Source organism: Gymnoscopelus microlampas, assembly GCF_963454915.1.
Source record: "Gymnoscopelus microlampas genome assembly, chromosome: 1".
NCBI lineage: Eukaryota > Metazoa > Chordata > Actinopteri > Myctophiformes > Myctophidae > Gymnoscopelus > Gymnoscopelus microlampas.
The window spans coordinates 42,171,681-42,184,969 of NC_139962.1; the positions used below are offsets into that span (position 1 = coordinate 42,171,681).

General features: G+C 42.0%; 1 protein-coding gene across 1 annotated transcript; it reads left to right on the plus strand.

The window, feature by feature from the left end:
- The first annotated feature begins 82 nt into the window (after window positions 1-82).
- LOC311052586 (XK-related protein 5-like) lies at window positions 83-12,624 on the plus strand. The gene is made up of 12 exons (XM_084067602.1): window positions 83-163; window positions 533-638; window positions 2,231-2,397; window positions 3,348-3,481; window positions 6,349-6,427; window positions 7,507-7,676; window positions 8,295-8,406; window positions 8,722-8,889; window positions 9,197-9,390; window positions 10,608-10,685; window positions 11,061-11,235; window positions 11,586-12,624. Exons 1-12 carry the CDS (start codon window positions 103-105, stop codon window positions 12,200-12,202), a joined length of 2,061 nt encoding a protein of 686 aa, XP_083923728.1. The 5' UTR covers window positions 83-102; the 3' UTR covers window positions 12,203-12,624.
- Window positions 12,625-13,289: the final 665 nt, after the last annotated feature.

Genomic DNA, 13,289 nt, shown 5'->3' on the forward strand with positions numbered 1-13,289 from the left:
TGTGTGTGTGTGTGTGTGTGTGTGTGTGTGTGTGTGTGTGTGTGTGTGTGTGTGTGTGCTCTCTCTTCCCCAGTAATCTACTGTTTTGTGTACTACCTTTGGATGGGACACGACTACTGCTATGCTTACTTAGCTGCCCTCACTGCTGTACTGCTACTACCAGGTAGATATCATTATAAAGATGTTTCTGATCAATCTATTTATTGATTGATGATCGATAAATGCACGCATGCATAGACAGACAGACAGACAGACAGACAGACAGAGACTAACAATAATAGGCTAATAATAATTATTATTATCATTATTCAGTAAATACAGTAAATAATAATAATAACTATTAGTAATACATTTAATTCATAATCAACTTTCAGGTCACCCGAGGACACTTTACAAATCCAGATAAAAATATATAGCGTATTACAGATAGTAGAACAACAGGAATTAAATATACAGATAATAGAATAATAATGTATTTCTAATAAAAATACAAATGATTCTTTAAGATATTTAATTGTTTGTTTTTTCTCAGGCTGGTTTCCTCAGTGGCTCAGCTATCTGTGGTATCTGTCAGATGGACGAATCCGCATGAAGTCTCTCACCTGGACGCACTTTTTGCACCTGGGCATTTTCAAAAGGTAGAAGCTGTGTGTGTGTGTGTGTGTGTGTGTGTGTGTGTGTGTGTGTGTGTGTGTGTGTGTGTGTGTGTGTGTGTGTGTGTGTGTGTGTGTGTGTGCGCGCGTGCAAGAGGCATAAGGGTCGGCTTTTGATGTCAGACTTCATTACTCTATTGTGTTGCAACCCGATCGCCAGAGGAAACGTTCTCATTGAACGTTTTTCAGCGTTTCTCAAAATCCGTGCATAGACTACTGGAAAACCACAAATTCCGTGCATAGCCGCCTCGCATCTCCCCCATTGTGACTAAACCATTTCGGAGCCGCGCAGTCTCAAGGGAATTGTCGCTTTGTGAAGGACCACCGAGCGCGCTAAAGCGCGCGAGTTGCCGTCCTGAACATAGCGACATTCCCTTGAGCCTACTCAGCGGCGTTTGAGTTACGTACCGATAGGCACAGAATCGTAAATTTTGTTGTGGGGACTGCTCTACTTACTGTTTTTTCCGGGTTGCGACTGGTTACGCCCACCGTGGGACTCCCCGTACATATGCACGGAATTTGGGGGTTTCTAGGCGACTATGCACGGAATGACGTGCACAAATCCGTGCAATGTATACTAATTCTCTGGCGATCAGGCTGTGTGTTGATAATTATCCCCCGTCTCCCCTTCTGTGTGTGTGTCTGTCTGTCTGTCTCTCTGTCTCTCTTAATTCAATTACATTCAATGGGGTTTTATAGGCATGAGAAAACATACGTTTACATTGAAAAATCACACCCAGTGTGAAGTGGGCGGTGTGATCACAGTGGTCATCACAGTGGGTAATTCACTTAAAAAAAACATAAATGTGTGTTTTTTTAAGTGCACAGTCCTATTTATAGGACTGCACATGTGTCATGTGTTTCACTAGCCAATCACAGTCCTGAATAGAGTCAACCAGTGTACAATGGTGGCAGGGTTAGGGGGGTACAATGGTGGCCAATCACAGCGCAGGGTTGGGGGGGTGCAATGGGTGGGGGTCCAAACCTCACATATAGGGGCGGTTGCACCGCCCAAAAAGCATAAGTATAACAAAACAATCAGAACAAAATAATGGCCCGTGTTCAGGGGAGGGAAGCCCGGCAATGAGCGTGATAATTGTCACTGCACGTAATCCTACGGGCTGGGGCGGCACCTGTCAGCAGGGAGTGTTGGGCAGGAGGAGTATGACGAAGGCTCTACGTCCTCCTGGTGGGAGCTCCTCACTGGCAAGCGAGTCAGTAGAATATAACAGCAGTGACTACACAGAAATGTGTGTGGGGAGAATTCAATTGGCATAACGACTAAATTGGAATAAAAAGGGATAACAAAAATGAATAAAATAATAATAATAATAAAAAAATTATGCATGTACATTTAAAAGGGAACGAAGAACTGTGTAAACACACCTGTATGACAATGCAATTTAGGAAAAAAACAAGCTTATAAAACCATAAGAACTGTGCATTTGCTGTCAGAAATAGTTACACATGGGAAAGGTTAGCTTGGAATATTTCAACTTATTGCATTGCCATGGTATATGATAAATCCTTTGGGACAAATAGCAGCACATTTTTCAAATGTATCTCTCTCTCTCCAGGCTGTTTGAGTGCATGCGTTTGCCAGATGAGGACCTTTACGGTGAGATCATGCAGCAGGCCGATGTGTCGGTGTTACGTCTGTTTGAAGCCCTGGTGGTCACTCTGCCACAGACGCTGCTGCAGACATACGTCCTCATCTGCACTGATATTGGACTCAAATCTCCAGGTAGACACAGAATGTAATGCTCTACTAGTTAGTAGAGATAGATGTATATGGGCCCTATTTTAAAGGCGAAACTTTGCGCCTTGGCGTATGGTCTTGCGCCTTGGGGGTGTGTCCAACGCAATGGTATTATCTACTGGACGCTATGTGGGGGCGCTATGTGTCTGTGCCCGGCGTTAAGGGCCCTGAATTCTTCACTGGCAGGTGAAAAGAAGATGGTTAGCTTGGCGGCTCGGGTATCGGAGGAGACTCGTGGCTGTCTTCACCCTCACAATGACCTACTGTGGGGGTTAGCAGGGATGGATCACTCCTGGAGAAGCAGGGGAACTGGGAATTGGCTTAATTACTAATTTGGTAATGTGAAGGGGAGAAGAAATATTTTCTTTTGTCTTGGTGGGGCGTGGGGTGTTCAGTAGCATAGTCTTTTTTTTTTTTTATTATTTGTCTTTGTACATTTTTATATGCAAATAGTAGACCTCAGATTGAAATGGGATTTGAGATCTGAGATGTCATTATATATGCCTACCCCTGAGATTTCTGCCACTGAAAATTTGAATGAAAAGATTTTGAAAATAATTAGTTTTGGGCGTTAACAGCAACAATAAAACCAATCAGAGTGTCGGGTGCAAGACCGACCAACTCAGGACAGTAAGATGGAAACTCAACAGAATGGAAAACAGGTTATCAGATGTTACTGTAATTCATCCCAGGGGAATGTTATATGAAAGTATCTTCCTTGATTATTAGTATGCTGTCCAATTTCCATTGAAGAGAATTGAATTAAGTTCTATAAATTGAGATCTAACTTTACTTTCACTTGTTCCACTAATCAATCTTTCTTGGTCTATTTCTCTCCCTCTCTCTCTGTCCTTCCCTCCCTCTGTCTGTCTGTCTGTCTGTCTGTCTGTCTGTCTGTCTGTCTGTCTGTCTGTCTGTCTGTCTGCCTGCTGTAGTGTCGGTGTGTTTTGTGGTCTGTGTCATATCTCTGGCCTGGGCGCTGGTCCTTTATGCCAGAGCCTGTCACCTCATCAGACCAGGACACCTCTCCTTGACTCCTGCAGCCATATTATGTAGACTGGTGTGGAGGGTGGGTACACTTCCATGTGTGTGTGTATGTGTGCGTGTGTGCGTGCGTGCGTGCGTGCGTTAGGATATAGTCTACTCCTAGAGCATCAAAGTCTGACATCACTCGCTAGAGGCCGCTATCGCCCTGGGTCACAGAGTATTTTTTCTATTAGAATTCCCATAGGGAAATCTAAGATCGCGTCATATAAGAACTGTGTTCCAGAAATAAACTAATCAGCCAGGAGATTTTACTTAAATGGACATGAAGCATCATCAGCTGACGGTGAAAAAGTACCTATTTATCCAAAGAGTAAGAATAAAGAAATCTCCAAACACAGACCTCACATACCTGACGATATCGCCGGGATGATTTGTTTATTTTTGTTTCTTGTACAATCTAAGATTTTCATATGGGAATTCCAATAGAAAAATATAGCTGCAAGCAGCGATAATACGGGGCCAGTGAATAGAGAGAGAGAGAGAGACATGGAAACGGAATAGATTGAAGAGAGAGAGAGTGACATGGAAACAATAGATTGATGAGAGAGAGAGATGGAAACATAATGGTTTGATTGGACATCTCAACCTACTGCCATTAACAGGATTCGAACTCTCAACCTTCAGACTAATAGGCTGCAACACTACCTATAGTGCTATAGCTTTGTCCAGGCTGATATTGTCTGTTGAAGATCATAAACTCTTGCCTTCTTTCATGAACCAAGCCCCTGTTTCACTAACACCAAGATCACTCGTTCACAAACCATTTACCAATGAAGAAATTGTACATCTCCTCAGAACCAAAACTAGTGAAAGTAGCCGATCTACAAGCTCACAAACCATGAAAAGTTGTGAGATTGTAGATCAGCTATTTTCAGAATGAAGTATGTCATACGTTGAAAAAACGTACTCTCAAATAAGCATTTCAGGTTATCTTTACCATTTGCACATGTATTCATTGATACAGTCATGTTGTTTGCAATTCAACTTAAATTAAGTCTGCATCAAGTGAGGCTTGAACTGGCGACCTTGAGATTGTGAGGCATTCATTTAAGGGAGACGCCATTGGCCCAACAGACAAGTAACTGTGAAAAAGGAGATCACACAGATGATACAGTTTCACGCAAATAGCTGAAAATCCTGGGTTTAAGTGTTTTTCAAACTGCTCAAAATTGCGGAAAATCTAAGGGCGGAGCTTAATGGTCAAACTGATACGTGTGTTCCTCATGAGTCAAGGCACATGTGTAAGCAAGTTTCACGACTTTCGGCCAAACGAGGCATGACTTATGCCTGTTTAAAGTCTGCCTTTTCAAAAAATTGCTATAGCGCCCCCTTTTGGCCAATTGGAGTAAGATTGGTTTCAGTGATATTTGGAATTACCCTGTACATTTCTGCAAAGTTTCAAAGAAATGTGAGTCTGCATGTATGTTTTAGGCACAGATGAATCATTTTCATAAAACTGTAATAGTTAAAATCTATCTCCTCCTGGGATTTTTGAGCAATCTGCACAAAACGTTTAACACTTGAACTTTGGACCTCTGCCTACAAAAAATTCCAACGGATTTTCCATAAGTGAAAAAATGCAGAAGTTAGGAGCCAATGACTGTTTTTCATATAATTCAAAATGGTGGGCGATCTAAAGGTCAGAGGTCAAAAGTCAGACCACGAAAGTTGTCGGGCATGAAGAGACGCATGTGTGTATCGAAGTTTCATGGTTGTAGGTCAAACAGGGCATGAGTTGTACCTGTTCAAAGTTGGCACTTTCAATTGAGTGCTATAGCGCCACCCTTTGACGAATGAGTGTGAGAATTATTTCTTGGTAGTTTTTCATGAGCATCTACCATATGGCCGAGTTTCGTAAAAAGCGTATGCACGGTTAAGCCAGAACTGGCAAAAACAAGTATTTTTCAAACTGCTCAAAATTGCGGAAAATCTAAAGGCGGAGCTTAATGGTCAAATCGATACGTGTGTTCCTCATGAGTCAAGGCACATGTGTAAGCAAGTTTCACGACTTTCGGCCAAACGAGGCATGACTTATGGCTGTTTAAAGTCTGCCTTTTCAAAAAATTGCTATAGCGCCCCCTTTTGGCCAATTGGAGTAAGATTGGTTTCAGTGATATTTGGAATGACCCTGTACATTTCTGCAAAGTTTCAAAGAAATGTGAGTCTGCATGTATGTTTTAGGCACAGATGAATAATTTTCATAAAACTGTAATAGTTAAAATCTATCTCCTCCTGGGATTTTTGAGCAATCTGCACGAAACGTTTAGCACTTGAACTTTGGACCACTGCCTACAAAAATTTCCAACGGATTTTCCATAAGTGAAAAAATGCAGAAGTTAGGAGCCAATGACTGTTTTTCATATAATTCAAAATGGTGGGAGATCTAAAGGTCAGAGGTCAAAAGTCAGAGTGTGAAAGTTGTTCAGCATGAGGAGACGCATATGTGTATCCAAGTTTCATGGCTGTAGGTCTAACAGGGCATGAGTTGTACCTGTTCAAAGTTGGCATTTTCAATTGAGTGCTATAGCGCCACCTTTGGACGAAAGATTGTGAGAATTATTTCTTGATCGTTTTTCATGACCATCTACCTATATGGCCGAGTTTCGTAAAAAGCGACAGCACGGTTCAGCCAGAACTGCGAAAAGTGGCAGAAGTGACAGAATACTGCCAATAACAACACGGTTCCAGAGCAGAGCTCTGGCCCCGTAAAAATACTCTGTGACCCAGGGGTAGCAGGAGTGATGTCAGGATTTCTGTACTCTATATTGCGAAAATACAGTACTGTATGTTCTATATTGTAGCTAAAATCAATCTAAAATACTTTCATAAGGCTCAACAAAAATTGTCCATGTTTGTTCTTCCTGTTCCCATCATGTCTGTCTGTCTCAGGTTGGGATGCTGGGGGCTCGTTTCGCTGTTCTGATGCTCTTCACACGAATCTTCAAACAGTGGATCCTGGGAGTGATCGGTGAGTCTTTTATCCGGGTGTTTGCACATTATCCACTTAAACCCTATACTTGGTTGAGTCCCCCAGGGCTCTATACTAGTGACAACGTTTTCTACATTAAATATCTTTGTAGAAAATAGCCGCTCTACAAGCTTGAAGCTTGTAGAAGTTTTCCCCCAAAATACGGATGCTGGCGTTTAAGTGGTTAAGAGGAATCTGGCTTAGTGAGGTTGATGCATTGAGTAATGACGATATAAAAAATATATATTAACCAGTATTTACACAGTATTTTACTCAAATGCAATACAGAGTCTATAGATATGAATAGCCATACTTATAAATAAAAAACAATAACAGCCCTGTTACCTTCTGTGTATTATGTACACTGAAGGTAACAGATACATTACTCTTTGCGTGTTTGTAATTGTATTATGTACACAGAAAGCAATAGTATACATTACATAAAGCATATTATATACATACTACATAGAAGACAATAGTCTATACATTACACATTGCATGTTTGTATTACAGTATGTACACAGATGGTAAAAGTACTGTAGAGTTTGCATATTTGTATTATGTACACGGAAGGTAATAGTACTGTGTACATTGCTTGTACACTGAAGGTACTGTAGTAGTGGTAAATCGGGAGGTGATTATAACAGTAGCAGTTTTTTCCCCCCTAAAGCTGACTGACTGACTGAGTTATACTGGATAGTTCAATCTGTTCCAGAAGAATAAATTGATTTAATTTTATCAAAAGATCAGCTGTTCCTGGAAGTTCTTCTCCGGACATGGGTTCTGCACAGCGCGCGCGTGTGTGTGTGTGTGTGTGCGTGCGTGCGTGCGTGTGTGCGTGCGTGCGTGCAGGTTTAGAGTTTGGGTGTTTTTTTTATTATTTAATAATTTATTCCTCATGTTTAGTTTTGTATCGTAAACCGTATGTGTGTGTCTGTACTGTGTGTGTGTGTGTGTGTGTGTGTGTGTGTGTGTGTGTGTGTGTGTGTGTGTGTGTGTGTGTGTGTGTGTGTGTGTGTGTCTGTGTCTGTGTCTGTGTCTGCGTGTGTGTGTGTGTGTGTGTGTGTGTCTGTGTGTAGGTGTCCACTGGCTAGGTGCAACGTTCTGGATGGTTTCTCAACAGACTGACATCATAAAGTCAACAAGTCGTTGGAGAATCTTCAACCTGGTGCTGGGAGCCATTCACATCTTCTTCTTCCTCAATGTGAAGGAAGGACCATCCAGATACCGCATGTTCGGATTCTACCTGGTAGGTGCAGTGGCGTGGGAAGGGGGGGGGGCTATGGGGGCTGCAGCCCCCCTGGTGGTGGGAAGCACAAAAAAAAAAAAAGTGGAAAAAAAATCATGGATGTCCCACAGTGACTTACTGGACATACTAAAGAAGGAATGGATGCAGGATTAGAAAGTACTGGCGAGCTAGCCAGATGCATGGAAACGCCACTAGATGGCTCATCTGATGACAAGTTACCTTAAATGTTGTCTATAGAATCTATATTGTGGAATGATAGGTAGCTATGCAGTTGTTTGTAAATAAACTTTCAACTATTTTGCTGATGAAAGGAAGGTTGGAAATTGCTATTACTTGATCTGAATTTACCAATTTGTCAGTTGTAGGGAATAGAAACTGAGCATTGTTTTGATCATCATTTATCATTTGAGAGATGTAAGGTTGTTGTGTAAATCGTATTTCTTTGTTGTAGCTATTAAGTGGGTTCATATAGATTTCATAAACAACCTACTGTAGAACTTGGTTGCATGCCATTTACGTTCAGCCTAACGCCACATTCTCGTACTCTTTCCCCATTTCCTCAAGGAGCTTTAAGATGAAGATGATATGAAATAAACATCTGAGTCTCTCTCTCTCCAGGCCATGTTCTTAGAGAATATGCTTCTCCTGTTTGCCTCTTCCTGGTTGTTCACCATGGCATCATGGGATACGGTGGGCATCCCAGCAGCTGTGTTCTGCAGCTTCCTGATTGGTGAGATACACAATCAGAAACACACATTCACAAATAAACTATCACAAAAAACACATGAACACTGAACACTGTCATATCGCCATACTCTAATACAGAAAAATGTTAACCAGGATTTTTGCTGTAGTTCCAACATATTCGCAGTTACCTCTCATCACCAGAGGGGGCGACACAATATTCAGAAATTCTGGATTGCCGCAGATTTCAAGTTTGATGTACTTCTCTGTTCTCTGTAACTTGTTCTGTATTTCCTGTTATCCTCTGTTTCCCGTTCTCCTCCGTTCTGTTACCTGTTCTCCATTGCTCTCTGTTCTCTAGGTCTCATAGCGTTGGTGTTGTACTACCGGTTCCTTCATCCAAAGTCCTTTGAGATCTTCCAGAGTCTTCGTCACAGAGGAGTCAGTGGAGCCTGCATGGAGCGAGGGTCTATTTTGTCCTTGGATGAGAAGACAACACCTAGCTTCCATCGCCATGCAACACTGTGTGGTCTGTACAGATCGTATTACCCTATTACCCTATTTATTATTATATGATGATGATTGCTGTCAGGAGAGGCTGGACATTGTCTGTGACTGTCTGTATGTCTGTCTGTCTTAATTATTTATTACACATTCATTATTATTATTGTCTGTGTGTCTGTCTGTCTGTCTGTCTGTCTGTCTGTCTGTCTGTCTGTCTGTCTGTCTGTCTGTCTGTCTTTCTGTTTGTCTATTGTATTTATTACCCATTTATCACATTATTTATGATGATGATGATGATGTTGATGATGATTTCTCCATTGTTTTAATGTCAGGAGGCGGGACCTTGATGGACCTCCCCCACCAATGGGAGGGCTGGAAGCACCATCACTGGCTGCTGATTCGTTTAGCTCTCAAGACTGGAGATGTGTCCAAGATCTGTTCTTCCTATGGGGAGGGAGGTCTGGCTGGACTGATGGGTCTGGATGAAGATATCATTCACTCCCCTGATGCTCCTCATCCTCCTCAGGTCAGATGTTTAATGTTTATGAATCCTTAAACAATAACAATGTGCTTGAGGTACTCCCCGTTCAGACATAAAAGCGTGAAGCAAAAGACTAGCTTCAAGTTTCAATGTAATGTCTATGTAGGCACTAGGCAAGCATTTCACGAGACGAGTGCCATGAAGTGGTACAGCAAAAAGCGTGGCTTCAAACATTAGAAAAGTTTAACTTTGAAAATACTGTGAAGTTACAGCACTACCATCCAGCCAATCACAGTCCCCCATTGCTCCTCCCACTTCAGAGACAGAACATTTTCCTCCGGTCTGTGGGAGAAGCGACGGACCGGTGTCCGCATTAAACCCAGAAATATTGCACCACAACTTTTTTCTTTTTACTTATTAATCTGTGTTTATAAAATATAGATTCCCTTTCGAATCTCTTGGTTACACAACAGTGTTCTTGTGAAGCAGTTGGTTTAAGCTTACTTATTAGCTTTATGATTATGGCTAGTGTCATTATTCTGTGTCTGTCTGTGTGCTGGGCTCCGTTCATTGAGCTCCAGCCGCGGTGGGCTGACTGGCACTTCAGTCTCCTCTGTGCCCAGACAGTGCATTATTTATTTATATCAATTATTTATAAACAATCTATTCATTTTTGCAAATAAATAAGTAATTTAGTCAACCAATATTGATTCCTTTCCCATTATGTACAGGTACAGGCTAAATTTGAAATGTGTGTTTTGGCATGGATTTATGAATAGATTGATACACAGAAAGCTACCACCGCTGCAATATTATCACATATTTTCTAGCACTAGGGGTGTATACCTTCCCAAAAATCACTATGAGAATTATTCCCCCTAGATGGTACCCATGGCCCAAATTTGGGGTCCTGGCTCACAGTCTATAGTTTTTTTGTAGCAATAGCTTAGGTCACTGATATCTTTGTCGACTTTGTGCACCTTCTTCAAATGTCGATCGAAGTTCGATGTAGTTGCAATTCCATTATTGATTCTCGCACTGCATGATCAGGTCTATTGATTGATTGATTGAAAAAAGCACAGGAAAGTACAGTTCAATACAAGGATTATACCCAAGAAAGTGCTGTGGCTTGTTTGTTGGAGTCCTGTGTACTCAATTCATCAAAACATTGTGTGCTATGTGTGAAGTTTCATCCAAATCTAACTAAAACCTGCATTGCTGTGCTGGGTGTATTAAAAGTGATTCTGTTTGTGATTTTTCAGGTTCCTCAGGTTCCACAAGCAGCACCTCAGCCTGTTCCTCAACCTGTGCCTCAACCTGTTCCTATAGTGACTCCTCAGGTATAACTTTAACCACTAAAACCTATACTTGAGCGGGGTCAGCTCTGTACGTGGTCCGCTTTTTCCCCCTTTACACCAAATCTCTTCGACGAAAATAGCCGATCTACAAGCTCACAACGTATCGCAATGTGACATGCTTATAGCGAATGCTCCCAGAATAGGTATGCTAGGGTTCAAGTGGTTAATTGTGTTAATGAACATTTACTTATACCTGGCAAGACAATTAAAACGCATTCTTTTGTTCTGTATTTATGGAGGAAATAGAACCAGAGGATAGAAGATGGGTCTCAAGCCTATGTAGTCATGACTATTATTATTAGCACAGTATACTGTAACTCACTGGAAAACCTATGCTGTCTGTCTTTTCTTTCACAGGTGATAGAGGAAGCCCCACCCCCAAAGCCAGCTCCATCCACAGTGATAATGAGACCGGTGAGACAGGCCCCACCCACTCAGATCCAACGAATGAAAACACCTCCAGAGGTCTTCCCAGTTCAGGAAGTCATTTTTGAGGAGGCTGAAGATTCCAGCGCTGCACCTTCTGAAAGAGGTTGGATGTTGTTTGACAAGCACTAAAGCGCACAGTCGCACACACGCACGTGCACGATTTATCAGACCATTCATTGGGTGTTATCAGGCACCGCAGGCGCGCAGTCAAGCTAACAAAGGTCACTGATGCATATAATTGGCCCACTAAAACTCAAAAACATTGGAAGCACCAGTATTATGATAAAATGTTTGATTTGACAAGGTGAGAATTTCCTAGTACAAACATTTTACATTGTTCACCTTTTCCACACCGTTGTGCCATGGGTTCATTTGTTAGTATTGGGTCAGTATGGTGTGCTGCACATACAGTGTTACAGTTGTTACATCCATTCAATCTCATTTGTTTGTCAGGAGATGATGAGTTCCAGAGCGCTGCATATGGCTCACCCACACCCTCAACTCCTCACCAAGCAGATAGCCTTAGTCTTCCTCACATCGACAGTTTCGGAGCCAGTCTGACAGAGGCTTCATCCTCTGTCTGCTCGCTGGACATCAAGACTCCTGGCTGGTCCCCTGACCGACGGTCCCCTCTCCTGCTGACGTCTCCGGAAAGGAACCCCGGCGAGTCCAACACCACGCTGTACTTCAGCGCAGAGGCCCCGTCTCCGTCCAGTGGAAGCTATCTGGGCTGGGGTTCCGAGCTGTCACCCTTCTCCACCAACAGAAGTCCCTATCGGATCAGGGAGGCTCGCTTCGCCACTTCAACCCCTCGACCTGAGTCTCGTGCTGCGATTGAGGTTCCAGGTCTGACCCCTGTTGTTATCATCCCCGCTACCCCAGGAACCACTCCTGGAGCCACTCCTGGTACAACTCCTGGTACAACTCCTGGTACAACTCCTGGTACAACCCCTGGTGTTACCCCTGGTACCTCTGCCGCTGGTACCCCTGTCGCACCTCTCACTCCAGTCATTTCCCACGCCCGCAAACAAATGGTTCAACTTGTGGACTACAGGGAGAGGGCAGTTTAAAGAGGATGAGAAGTACAGGATGGGTCAGTTGTTTTTAGTCCAGGCCATGGATTATGGATCCAGATGACACACAGTAAAATCCTCAATGTTAATTTAACCCTAAGAATGTAAAAAACGAAACTGACCCAAATGAACGGGTCTATTTGGGTCCATTTTTATACTCACTGGGTTAAATTATGCATCAACTGTGGGTCTGCTAGCTGGGGAATTGAGGTCCTTTACAGCTCTGTTAAGTCAAATCAATGAGAAAACACGCTATACGTTTTCCCCCTGATATGTTCACCTGGGTAAAATAAGCATTTTTAAATTGTTGAAAACATCTGGGGGAAAAATATATATATACTCTGTGAGGGATTACGTTTCTGCTACAACTTTCTGTAACCCCCTGGCCATGTGGTAAAATAACTGCCCCAATCTGCTATGGCACCATTAGAAATTATGCCTGACTCAGAAACACTTTTATTTGCTTGCAAAATGTTAATCATTTTAATTTCATGTTTTTAAAATGTGATAACATTTTTTATTTCAATCAGTGAATCGGTCAGTGAATCAGTGAGTCAGTTAGTCAGTCAGTCAATCAATCAATCAATCAATCAATCAATCAATCAAGTCAATCTGGCAGTCAAGTCAGTCAGTCAGTCAGTCAGTCAGTCAGTCAGTCAGTCAGTCAGTCAGTCAGTCAGTAAATCTGTCAGTAAATCTGTCAGTAAGTCAGAGAGCTAGTCTGTCAGAAAGTCAAGAAAATGTAATTTCTTTGCAAACAATAAATAATTATAAATAGAATATAAATTGGGCTTCAGTCAGTCAGAAAATCTGTCAATTATTCAGAGAGACAGGTTTGTACACTTTATGGTCATACAAACAAAACATTAAGTGGATACTTTTTCATGTGCTATGAGAAAATATTTATCTTGATCTAATCTAACTGGCCAGCAAAACATTCATGGGGAAGTCTTTTTAGGCTTTAATTTCTGTTTATAACAGATTGCACTTTAGAACAGAAACTGTACGGATGAACTTCCTGTCTCCACCAAAGGATGTTAATATTGCTGTATAATCCATGATATGTAATCAAAGGGTATGCAAG